Raw genomic sequence first — 12,889 nt, 5'->3', positions numbered from 1 at the left:
AGATAGCCAGTGGTGAGGGTCTCCCGTAGGGAAGTTCAGTGGTCTCAGTATAAAGGGGATGAGGCCAGGAGCTACTACCCAGGAAACTGAGATCTGAGGATTGCAGTTCAAAGCTAGCTTCAGTAGGAAAGACTGTGAGGCTCTTATCTCCAGTTAACCACCTAAAAAGCCAGAAGTAGAGCTGTGGCTCAACTGGTATAGCACTAGCCTTGAACACCCAGGCCCTGAGTTCAAGCTTCAAGACCAGCACAAATTAAATTAAATGAAGCAAAATAAAGGGTGCAGAGCCTTCCTGGACAGGGTACCCTGAGTTATCTTCTAGAAGACTTATAACTTTGTTTTCTAACCATATCTCTTATATTTACTTTTTTTTAAAAAAAGCATTGAACTGCTATTTATTATCATAAACATGAATGCTATAAGATAAACAAAGTGCTATAAGATATAGCACTAAATACATACATTTTTGAAGAAATTAAACACAGAACTTTGCATTATCTAGTTCTATGCATCAACATGACAAATACATTAACAGTCAGAAAACAGGCTAGGTAAAAAAAAAAAGGCATATATGTGTATAGTAAACTTTACAAAATGTTTTTAGTCCCAAAAGTGATAAAGTAATATCTACTAAAAACTTTCACAGCCTATTTTTGTATGAAAATATAAGTATCAAATCTAGTCATATATCAGCATTATACTAAAGTATACAGGCAGTGTAAAAAGTAGTACAGTACATAACAGATTAACAATGTATGTGTATACAAACATTCTCCTCAAACATTGAGATATTATTGTAGTACTTACGTGTGAACTTGCACTTTAATACTGGCCGCAAAAGCTACCTCTAATTACCCAGGATGATAGAAAAGGTGGTTATGTCAACAGTATGTACAAAACTGTCCCCCAGAGGCACCAAGTGGTCAGCGGCATCTGCTGGAACTTGAGCACCATTGAACAAGACGGAATGACAGGTGTTTGGAAACTTGGAAACCAACAGCCCCAGAAGCTCCCAACTGTCACAAATATCCCTGGAATGTCCATGTCCAAAGTTGAGATGGAGGAAGCTACCGAGTCACCATCACCACCAAGCTTCTCCAGGATTGTGGCAGAATGCCACATATGTCCTGTCCCTAGGTCCAGATCCAAACAGGAGGAACCGACTGGAAAGTAAACCAACATCCTTAACTTCAACACAAAACTAAAAAACAAAAAACAAAAACGTGCAAAATGACAGTGACTGTCCATTTGGTTAAGGCTTAGCAAGTTAAAGTGCATTTAATTGTTTTAGCAACTGCTGCTTTGTGGCTTCCAAGGTCTCCTTTTCCAGAAGAAGCTGCTGCTCCTGGGCATGAAGCTCGTGTATATAATCGGAGGCTTTCTTCAAGATGACCACCTTGGCGGCCTTCTCTTTCTCCACCAGCTCTGGAATGTGATCCTTGAGCTCGAGGAAGCTGGACCGCAGGTCACTGCGACGTTTGCGCTCCAGAATGTTGTGGTTGCGACGACGCTCGCCCTCTGAGCCGGAAGGTCGTGGGCTCAAGCTCTTAGATTTTGCGGGGCTAACGCTCTTGAGTGGCCGTGGGGACACCTCGTTCTTGATCTTTTTCGGAGAAGGTGCATCCTCCATCTCCACTTCGGGTGGAAGAGCCGCGTAGTTGTGCAGCTGGTGGATGGGGACACAGCCCTTCAGGATCAGCTCACTGGAGTGCACGGGCCCCAGGCCCAGGGTTGCGTTCTTGGGGCTCAAGGTGGTGATGAATGTGGTCGCAGCCTCGTTGTTGTTGGGGGAGGAGGAATACTTCTCAGTGAACACGACCACATCGATTTCCTCACCGTCATCCCTGTAGTGTGAACCCTTTGAAGTATCCTCTCTGGAGGTGCTGAGGGCATTGTGACCCCCACCTATAGCCAGGTGGCCGCCTGAGCTCGAAGGGGCGACCATCCAGGCAGTGGTCCGGGCAGCCCGGGCTGCTGCAGATCTGGCCTTGGAAGCCCTGGCCCGATCGGCGGGCACGGGGGCCAGCGCCGGCTCGTGCTGGGTTCCAGGGAATGGAAACGCCAGAGCGGGGTCCGCGCTTTTGGCGGCAGAGTGGGCGATCTTGGCGGGCAAAGCGTCCTCCGTGCAGCTAGCTTCAGCCGACTCATCCTGCGCACAGCCCTGGGAACTGGTGGCGTCCGGTCCCAGGGCCGGGGTGGCGGGGCCGGCGTTCGGGTTCCCGCGGTTATGTTGCAGCTTCTCGCTCAGCGCGCGCTTCAGCTTTTCGCAGGCGGAGAAGCCGCTCCACATACAGTCCTGGAGGATGACGGGGTTTGGGGTGAGAGTGGCCAGTACCCCCAGGCTGAACGCATTTTCTTCGGCTGCGTAGTTCCACACATCGGCCTCCGCCAACATCATCTCGTTGGTCCAGTGCGAGAACACCGCGCTGTGCTCCAGGACCGCGCGTCTGGGCGATCTTGGAGGCGTGGGCAGCAGCTCAAACTTCTTCCAAATGTCCTCTCCCGGGGGAGTCGAGCCCGGGACCCCAAAGTAGAGATCGTCTTCATCCGGATAGAAGCAGGGCTGCAGAGAGTCAAACTCCAGGTCGGGGTTCTTGGAGAATATGCCGGGCATGGTGGGTACGGAGTGCACCTCCTCATCAGCTTGCCCCCGGGCAGCGACTCTCTGGCATTTACTTCTAGAATACATTTTTAAAAGACGTGGAGAAAGCCAGGTGCCCCGCGCTCACGCCAGAAATACCAGCTACTCAGGAGGCGGAGATCTGAAAATCCGGTTCCAAACCAGCGGGGGCTGGAAAATCCAGGAGACTTTTATCTCCAATTAACCAGCAAAAGCCGGAAGTGGAGCTGTGGCTCGAATGGTGAGATTCTTATCTCCAATTAACCTCGAAAGAGCCGGAAGTGAAGCTGTGGCTCAACTAGTGGAGCGCTAAGCCTGTAGCACAAAAACTCCAGGACAGCTCCGGAGCCCAGAATAAAAGCCCGGGACTTAGACGAGAAAAGAAAAGGAGAGGGGAGGGGCTGGAGGCGTGGCTCCAGAGCGCCAGCCAATGAGCAAACGTCAGGTACGGAGTTCAAGTTCGAGCACAACCACAAAAAAGAAAAAAAAGAAGAGAAAGTACTTTTGTATATAGAATGAAATAAAAGTCACAGTTCGTTCATTCACTTGCCTCTCCGTGTGCAATTGTTCCAGCACCATCATTTCCCACTGAAATTGAAATTGAAATTGAGTTTATTGAAAACTCAAGAGGTATGAATTTACGATTAAGTTCTCATTTCCCCACTTCTGTCACTACTACAGTCTCCTGATGACCATGGTGATAAAATAAGCCTTAAAACCAGGTAGTGTGTCCCTAAGACCCATCCATACCACTCCTGGGCATCTACCCAGAGCATCACAAGCCAGGGTATTGTAAAGTGACTTGCGCATTCATTTTCATTGCTACACTTCACAATAGCCAAGTTATGGAAACAGCCTTACAATAGATAACTGGATCAAAAAATGTGGTATCTGTGCACAACGGAATTTTACACAGCTATTAGAATATTGTCATTTGCGGGAAATGGATGGACCTAGAACAAGTCATGTTAAGTGAGGTAAGCCAAGCTGAGAAAGACCAACGGTGTGCTTTTTCTCTCATATGCATATATACACTGGGACAATAAATCGTACAGAACTATAGGCATTCACACACAGTGAGACCAAAGGTGGGTACTCTTAGGGGAAGAACGCAAAGGCAAATACCTCTGTGCCTCTGATCATATAAAATAATATTTATCAAAATGAATTCCAGGAAATGGAAGCTAGGTCCCCCACCCCCACCCCAACCACTCCCCTCCTCATGACTGCTGGTAAAGATGGATTGTTTTGCTTTTTGGTGTTTTTTGTCTGTTTCTTGGGTTTTTTGTTTCTTTCTTTTTGTGTTGTTTGTTCCTTTATCCATCCTTGTGGGGGAGGGCTAGGGAAGGCACAGAAATGGAGGGAAAAAGGCTGAACAAATACAGCATTGTTACTCAGTAGACACTATGTTGACAATTTGTGTGCGGGGGGTGAAGATGAGAAAGAAAAACTGGGGAAGAGTGAAAAAAAGGATGACACTGCAAAAAAGAAAATATGCTCATGGCAGGGCGCTGGTGGCTCACACCTGTAATCTTAGCTACTCAGACTGAAATCTGAGGATTGGTCCAAAGCCAGCCAGGGCAGGAAAGTACTGAGATTCTTATCTCCAATTAACCACCTGAAAACTGGAAGTAGAGCAGTGTTTCAAGTGGTAGAGCTCTAGCTTTGAGCAAAAAGAGCTCAGGGATAATGCCCAGGTCCTGAGTTCCAAGCCCCAAGACTGAAAAAAAAGAAGAAAAAGTTTCATTATCTGACTTAGGAAACTATAAACCCTCTGTATATTACCTTAATAATGACAATTTTAAAAAAAGAAGAAAAATCAAGTAGTGTGAGTAATCCAAAATATTTTACCTTTTTAAAATCATTAGGCTATTCTACTCCCTTTATTGTCTATGTTTTTAAATAAGCTCATTTTTTTTGAAAGGTAGGTTAGGTCATGTGGCTTGAACTCAGAAATGGAATGGTGGCTCAGAGTGGTAGAGTGCTAATCTTGAGCTAAAAAGAGTTTCGGAGCCAGGTGCTGGTGGCTCACGCCTGTAATCTTAGCTACTCAGGAGGCTGAGATCTGAGGATCTCGGTTCAAAGCTAGCCTGGGCAGGAAACTCCATGAGACTCTTATCTCCAATAAACTAGAAAACTGGATGTGGCATTGTGGCTCTAGCAGTAGAGCGCTGGCCTTGAGCTGAAGTACTGAAGGATAGCGCCCAAGCCCAAAGTTCAAACCCCACCACTGACCAAAAAAAAAAAAAAAGTTCAGGAACAGTGCCCAGGCCCTGAGTTCAAGCTCCATGACCACCACCACCAACAACAAAAATTACCTTTAAGTAGTTGTGCAAAGCGTTTTCAGTTCAAGGCTAGTTAGATTTTGATTTGTGCAATGAATCAATACATCATTTGAGAGGGACAAACACACTCACTGCCCAATCTTAGATTCTAGTAATGTGTCCTGTCCCTCCAGTTACCTCAGCTGCTTGAATGTTTCTAAGCAATGGTTTTTAAGCTTCTGAGTAGAATCTTACCTACTTTTAACAAACATATGATCATATTTGGGGATGCTAAAAAGTAAGATATATTGCTTATTTATCTCACTTTTCATTTTTTTTTTACTGTCTATAAGTCACAAGGTAATTGCCAAAAAGCTCAGTATCTCAGAAGCTTTGATTTTGCATCTTGAGTGTTGCATGCATTTATGTAAGTTTTTGTTTGTGGTTTTTTTTTGTTTTCACTGGTCCTGGGACTTGAACTCAGGGTCTGGGCACTGTCTCTGAGCTTCTTTTGCTCCAGGCTATAGCCACAGTGCCACTTCTGCCTTTTTCTGAGTAGTTTAATGAAGATAAGAGTCTCACAGACTTTTCTGCCCCAGCTGGCTTCAAACTGTGATCCTTAAATCTCAGCCTCCTGAGTATCTAGGATTACAGGTGTCAGCCACTGGTGCCAGGCCAGTGGACATGGCAGATCATGTGAAACCATAGATGGAATAGACATTTAGTAGAAATTTGACCTTCAGGTTTACATAGATGCCACCTGGGTCCAAGGAGGAGTCACTGATGAACCTAAGGCTAGGAACAATTAAATGCCTCTAGGCATGTGCTGGTGGCTCACACCTGCAATCCTACTACTCAGAAAGCTGAGATCTGGCTGGGAAGGTGGCTCAGTGGTAGAGCGCTTGCCTTGCATGCATGAGGCCCTGGGTTTGATTCCTCACCACCACATAAGCAAAAAGAAAAAAGCCAGAAGTGGCGCTGTGGCTCAAGTGGTAGAGCGCTAGCCTTGAGCTGAAGAGCTGAGGGACAGTGCCCAGGCCCAGAGTTCAGGCCCCACGACCGGAACCAAAAAAAAAAAAGCTGAGATCTGAGGATCACAGTTCAAAGCTTGCCCAGGCAGGAAAGTCTGTGAGAATTTCATCTCCAGTTAACCACCAGAGAACTGGAAGTGAGTTTGTGGCTCAAAGTGGTAGAGTGCTAGCCTTGAGAAAAAAAGAGCTCAGGTTCAGTGCCTAGGCCCCACTACCATCCAAAATCAAAAAAGGATGACATAGGAAAATTGGATGTTTCCTAATAATCCTTCAAGAAAAAGGATGGATGAATATTGTACTTCCATCTTAAAAAATACAGCCCCGGATGGAACCATCAACTAAAAATTCAGAGTAAGTGGTTCCTTTGCTATGCAAGGGAGTGTTGACCTCAATTCTAATGTCCTTAGTTGTTGTTAATTAGGTGTTGTGGTATTTATTCATAGGGAGACTGATGTTAAAAGAGTCTGAAGAAAATGAAAGGGGGAAAATTGTGAGAAAAAAAGAAATTCAGTAGATTGTCACCTAGTAAGAATGAATATTGAATCTCAGTATTTACTGCATTGAACTCCTCCAAGTATGTATAGAGAAGTAGGTAAGAGCAAATATCCTAGAATGTGTTGTTTGGATAGGTATGAAAATGTATGAACACAAAGTACCATACAAAGATAGCCTATAACTGAATGACAGTTATAAGAAGCCGTAAGCTGGGCGCTGGTGGCTCACGCCTGTAATCCTAGCTATTCAGGAGGCTGAGATCTGAGGATCTCGGTTCAAACCCAGCCCAGGAAGGAAAGTCCATGAAACTCTTATCTCCGATAAATCACCAGAAAACCGGAAGTGGTACTGTAGCTCAAGTGGTAGAGTGCTCACCTTGAGTTGAAGAGCTGAGGGACAGCTCTCAGGCCCAGAGTTCAAGCCCCACGACCAACAACAACAAAAAAAAAGCATCAGAAGAAAATCTGAATAACAATGGTACAGATATTTACAAGGGGGTGGGCTAGCAGAGAAAGGTTAGAAGAATGAACAGGGGAAATGGGGAAATGAGAAGAATGCATTGTACATGCCACACAACTGAGAAAAATAACAAGAGGTAGATTGAACATGTAAAGATGTTAAAGGGATGACACAGATTGTACACATAAATTGCTTTGTTAAATGGCAAAAATTCAAAACAACCTAAAATTTAAGAAAAGTGAGTGAAGGGTGGGGTGGGAGGGGGATGGGTAAGACTGTTTAAAAGGATGTCATTGATCAAGAGGCACTGTGTCCATAAACTGTTCTTGTATGGCAACTGTTTTGTTAAACTAAAGAAAATTAAAAATATATTAATAATAATAAGCTTGGGCACTGGTGGTTCATGCCTGTAGTCCTAGATACTCAAGAGGCTGAGATCTGAGGAACAGGGCTTAAAACCAGCCCTGGCAGCAAAGTCCATGAGACTCATCTCCAATTAACCACCTCCAAACCAGAAGTAGGCCTGTGGCTCAAAGTCATAGAGCACTAGATGAGTACAAAAGCTCAGGGACAGCGCTCAAGTCACATGACCACCACCACCACCACCAACAACAACAACAAATATATATTATATAAAACACAACAACAACAATAATAATGGTGACCAAAACTGAACAGTACAGTAAGATAGCACCAAACATGTACAGAGTATACCTCATGCTGTGGGAATACATAATAGGAAATGTCAATATTGATAAAAGTTCTACAAAGCCCCTCCTCCATCACAATTTCTTTTTACTGAAGGCCATATGCCTACATAGAAAGAACTGAGCAATTCAAAATTCACTGGGAACTACTGTGTGAGTTATGTGCAGATCAACAGATAACAAGAAACTTATTGCCAGGTGCATATAGCTCAGACCTGTAACTAACTACTCAGGAATCTGAGATCTGAGGATCTCAGTTCAAAGTCAGCCTAGCCAAAAAATCCCAATGACCCTTATCTCTAATAAACCATCAAAAAGCTGGAAATGACCAGGTGCCAATGGCTCACACCTGTAATCCTAGCTACTCAGGAGGCTGAGCTCTGAGGATCCAGGTTTAAAGCCAGCCCAGGCAGGAAAGTCTGTGAGACTCTTATCTACAATAAACCACTAGAAAATCGGAAGTGGCGCTGTGGCTTAAGCGGTAGAGCACTCCCCTTGAGCTGAAGAGTGCAGGGACAGCGCCCAAGCCCAGAGTTCAAGCCCCACGACCGACCAAAAAAAAAAAAAAGAAATTTCTTCCAAATGTTTTGCCTAGTTACCTCTTAAATATTGACCTTGGACTTTTTTTTATTACAGTACTTGAGAGTCTAGTTTATATATATCCATATATATATATGGATATATAGTAGTAAAAATGTGTTCATACAGTTAATTTGTACTGTTTATATGCAATCTATTTCCTAGTTTATTTTTTATTTCTTTGAAATGCTGCTTGTGATTTAAAAAAGAAAAAAAGAAAAAGAAAATAAGCCACATTGTATGTAAATCAGTTTGGAAAATACTAAGTACTTTTGGCAGAGAATCTTCAATGGTGAATAAATCCTTTTATAAAGGTACATAGAAATATACTCGGGAAACCAATTTTGTTAGCTGTTCTCACACACAAAATGGTTGTCTTTGACATGGGCCACTAGGACTGACTGTCACAAAATACCTATGAAATGGAAAATTCTGTCTGCTGAAAGCCCCACCACAATATCTTATTTGCACATAATAAGTGTCATTTAGATTAGCATAGGTGATGTGGTCTCTTGTTCTGAGTATCCTGTGAGATCTTTGTTGAGCTAAGTGTGCCTGAGGCCATGCATTGCTACCAAGGGACCTCACCTCCATTGTGTGCTCTTTGGTAAGAGGCAAGTGTGAGAACTGCATTTAACAAGGCAACAATACAGAATTTGACCTTGACCATCAAGCAGTGCAAGGTAGGCAACAATCCTCTGATGCCAGCTGCCCATTAAGTTATTGAGGAACAATTGGATTGACAGAGATTGAGAGACATTGATAAGCCCCTTATTTCTCAATCAAGTTGCTTATTTAAAAGGACCCCCACTTGAATGAAATATATAGGAGCCAGTGTAACACTATATACTAGGCTTCCTGAGTAGCCAGTGGTACAGGCGTGAACTACCGGTGCCTAACTACCAGCTTAATTTTTCAAAGCTATTTACTAATCTGGGCCTTGTTCTTGGCTTTCTTTTTCATACTGAATTTTCCATACTAAACTGTGAGTTAGATAAAAGTAAGTACTAAGAATAAAAGCCATGCACACAGCTTACTATTTACATGAATAAATGTCTATATTCCAAAGGGGAAAAAAAGAAAAAATTGTCTATATTCCACTGTCTTTGTCAACATAACCTTTCAACCCTCTGGCTAGGAAGAGAAAAGGTTCAGAAACTTTATTAATCCTCTAAGCAACTACTTGAAAGACTTACTAGTCTTAAACTTAAGGCATCAAATGATATCTTTGACTCTTATTTCAAAATCTGTGTCCTGATTACCAATGGCGCATATTATCATGTAGAACCTAAAACACTTGACATTATCCAAATAGAGGACAGACCAGAGTTGTCCAGAGGTTGAGTAGAATAGGGAGACTGAATAGAGACAAATAACAGGTACCATCAACATGTGGACAGAGATAAAACCCTGTGTTTTATAGGTAACAGCAGTAAAGTGTGCATTTCATGACTATGCTATCACTCCTACATGCTGCAATGTTCCCACTATGAAGAAATAGCAACTGTCTGTGGTGAAGGAAATGTTATTTGCCCTGATTTGATCATACTCCATTGCACAGACATATCAAAATATCACACAGTCAACGGGTTGCTGGTAGCTCATGCTTGTAATCCTAGCTGCTTAGGAGGCTGAGACCTGAGGATTGAGGTTCAAAGCGAACTGGAGCAGGAAAGTCCATGAGACCCTATCTCCAATTAACCACACACAAAAAAGCTGGAAATGGAGTTGTGGCTCAAAGTGATAGAGTGCTAGCCTTGAGCAAAAAGAAATTCAGGGATGAGGCCCAAGCCCTAAACTCAAGCCCCAGAAGTAGCATCAAATATATGGTTCTGGGTAAGGGTTTGGGTTTTTGAAGTTTTGTTCTAAAAGTAGGGACCTTTTACTTAGGGTTTTAGTCTCAGACCCTTGACTTTGAGTAAAGAATAAGAATTTCAGGACAAGTCACAATGGTTAAAAAAAACACACACACCAAACACAGCAGAGCTTTATTGAATAAGCAAGCTGGCAAACAGGCAAGCAGAAAGGCAGAGGCACACTCTTAACAGAATGTGGGTGCTCAAAGGGAGACACAGTGAGCTCTTTGACATCATGATAAAAGGCAGCATTTGACTTAAAGTTATTCTAGGATAAGTGTTTCTTTTTTCTCACAGCTGGTATATTTAGTTACACTTTATCACTTGGGCTCAGGGTCTTTAAGACTGAACTGCTCATTAAACTTTGGGCATTATGTTTAGAGGATGCATTTGGCCATGCATTTTCAAGACAAATATCCATAGTTGAGAAATTCTTTGTGCCAGGAGGAGTCATTTTCCCAAGATAATATGTCTTTCTTTCTTTCTCTTTCTTTTTTTCTTTCTTTTTCTTTCTTTCTTTCCTTCATTCCTTCTTTCTCTCTCTCCCTTTTCTTTCTTCTTTTCTCTTTTCTTTCTCAGTTGTGGGGCTTGAACTCAGGGCTTGAGTGCTGTCCCAGAACTTTTTCACTCAAGGCAAGCACTCTACCACTTTGAGCTACAGCACCACTTCCAGTTTTCTAGTGGGTAGCTGGAGATAAGCAGTTCATAGACATTCCTGCCCAGGCTGGCTTCAAGCCATGATCCTCAGATCTCAGCCTCCTGAATAGCTAGCATTACAGGCATGAACCACCAGAGCCTGGCTTCTTTTCGCTCTTTCTTCCTTTATGACCTTTCTTTTCCTTCCTTCCTTCCTGCCTTCCTGCCTTCCTGCTTGCCTGCCTGCCTGCCTTCCTTCCACCCCCACCCCGCCCCATACTTTTTCTTTTTAGGTCTCAGAATAGGACATGAATTCAACACCTGACACTTTTTTTTTGGGGGGGGGGGGTCCGGTCATGGGGCCTGAGCTCTGGGCCTGGGCACTGTCCCTCAGCAGTTCAAGCTCAAGGCTAGCGCTCTACCACTTGAGCCACAGCACCACTTCCGGCTTTTTTCTTTTTGCTTATGTGGTGCTGAGGAATCGAACTCAGGGCCTCATGCATGCAAGGCAAGCACTCTACGACTGAGCCACCTTCCCAGCCCAACACCTGACACTTTTGCTCATTGGCTAGCACTCTACCAACTGAGCCATGCCTTCAACCCCATTCTTTTATTTTTTCTTTCTTTTTAGGTTGGAGACCAGGAGTCAAACTCAGTACCTGGTACTTTTGCTCATTGGCTGGTTTTCTACCACTGAGCCTCATCTCCAACTCCACATGCTTTCTTTTTTGTTGTTGTTGGTTGTGGGGCTTGACCTCTGGGCCTGAGTGCTGTCCCTCAGCTCCTCAGCTCAAGGCTAGCGCTCTACCACTTGAGCTACAGCGCCACTTCTGGTTTTCTGGTGGTTTTTATTGGAGATAAGAGTTTCATGGACTTTCCTGCTTGGGCTGGCTTTGAACCACAACCCTCAGATCTCAGCCTCCTGAGTAGCTAGGATTACAAGCATGAGCCACCAGTGCCCAGCTTTCCACATGCTTTCTTTATAAAGTTCTTACTCAGTTTTCAGAGCACAAATTATTTTAGGCCAACAATCAAGGTCAGATGGAGAAAGATGCTCTTGTTCTTTTCCTTCTCCTTATAGTAATACTGCTGCTGTTAAAGGAGAGTAAGGATTAAAGCAAAGAAGATAGTGCTTCTGTTTATAATAGAATTCATTAAATGTATTTGTGAAGTCCTGTTTACCTTGCCTTTTTCCCTTAATCTATCCTAAATGAACACAGTCATCCAAAGCACATTATGATTATTTTATGTAAATTAAAGTTACAATTTTTTTTAAATCCTTGCTTTACTGTCTAGCAATACTAAAACGTGAATTGAAGATCCCTTCCTAATCTTCATCAAATCACACCCCACCTTGAATGACCTGCTTTGCAGGTTGGCTGGATGGCTCAATGCTGCCATCTAACGACCAGAAAGGTCAGGGAGCTAGTCCTGGTGGTGGAAATTTAATACTATTTCATGGCCTTCTTTCCTATAGATGAGCCTAAAGATGAAGGGTGGTATTAGAAATGGCTAGGGATGTTGAGGTGTCATATAAGAGTAAGGATGCCAACTCAAAAGGAGGTGGGCAAGGAAAAGTTTACTTCTGCAGAAGGGTGCTAGCAAACAAGTACAGGCGTAGACAGTCTGCTCCCTTTGATCCCTAACCCAGCATGCCTTGTCCCTCAAATGGGCCTAGCTCAGGTTCACAACCTACAAAACAAAGTGTCTTAATTGACAGGACCTAACAAAAATGCAGGGAGCTTCTAACAGGATGTCTTAATTTAAATGCATCAGCAAAAGGATGTAACTAAAATGTAATCAACTAGGGCCCATCCACCAGGCCAAAGCAAGAACTTTTCAGAAAAAGAATTCTTACAAGATTGACAGATGAAAGCAATCTACTTTGATAGAAAAAGCAATTGACATAGTGCTTGCCTAGTATGCACTAAGCCCTGGGTTTGATTCCTCAGTACCACACAAACAGAAAAAGCTAGAAGCGGCGCTGTGGTGCAAGTGGTAGACTGCTAGCCTTGCGCACAGAGAGGCTCGGGGACATTGCCCAGGCCCTGAGTTCAAGCCCCAGGATTGGGAAAAACAAAGAAAAGAAAAAGCAATTGACAGTAAGGAAACAATCAACTTTGATAGAAAAGGCACTTTTATCACAGTGGTGGAGTTTCTTGTGAAGGGGAGAACCACAAGACACATCAAATACCTCTAAAAGGACCAGAAGAAGTACCTTTAAGAAAGAACTCTTCCAGCC

The 12,889-nt window shown here is 43.5% G+C and overlaps 1 protein-coding gene across 1 annotated transcript; it reads right to left on the bottom strand.

The window, feature by feature from the left end:
• Positions 1-1,267: 1,267 nt before the first annotated feature.
• Positions 1,268-2,614, bottom strand: LOC122112033 (N-myc proto-oncogene protein-like). The gene has a single exon (XM_042684856.1). The coding sequence runs from the start codon at positions 2,612-2,614 to the stop codon at positions 1,268-1,270; it is 1,347 nt and encodes a 448-aa protein (XP_042540790.1).
• Between the last annotated feature and the right edge of the window lie 10,275 nt (positions 2,615-12,889).

The sequence above is a fragment of the Dipodomys spectabilis genome, unplaced genomic scaffold (genome assembly GCF_019054845.1).
Source record: "Dipodomys spectabilis isolate Male_0828 unplaced genomic scaffold, ASM1905484v1 ptg000091l, whole genome shotgun sequence".
Taxonomy (NCBI): Eukaryota; Metazoa; Chordata; class Mammalia; order Rodentia; family Heteromyidae; genus Dipodomys; species Dipodomys spectabilis.
Note: the sequence above shows the minus strand (reverse complement) of the source record. Positions and strands in the feature narration are given on the sequence as shown.

Excerpts from the sequence above, each read along its gene's own strand:
- LOC122112033 (XM_042684856.1), bottom strand. The coding sequence starts at position 2,614 with ATGCCCGGCATATTCTCCAAGAACCCCGACCTGGAGTTTGACTCTCTG.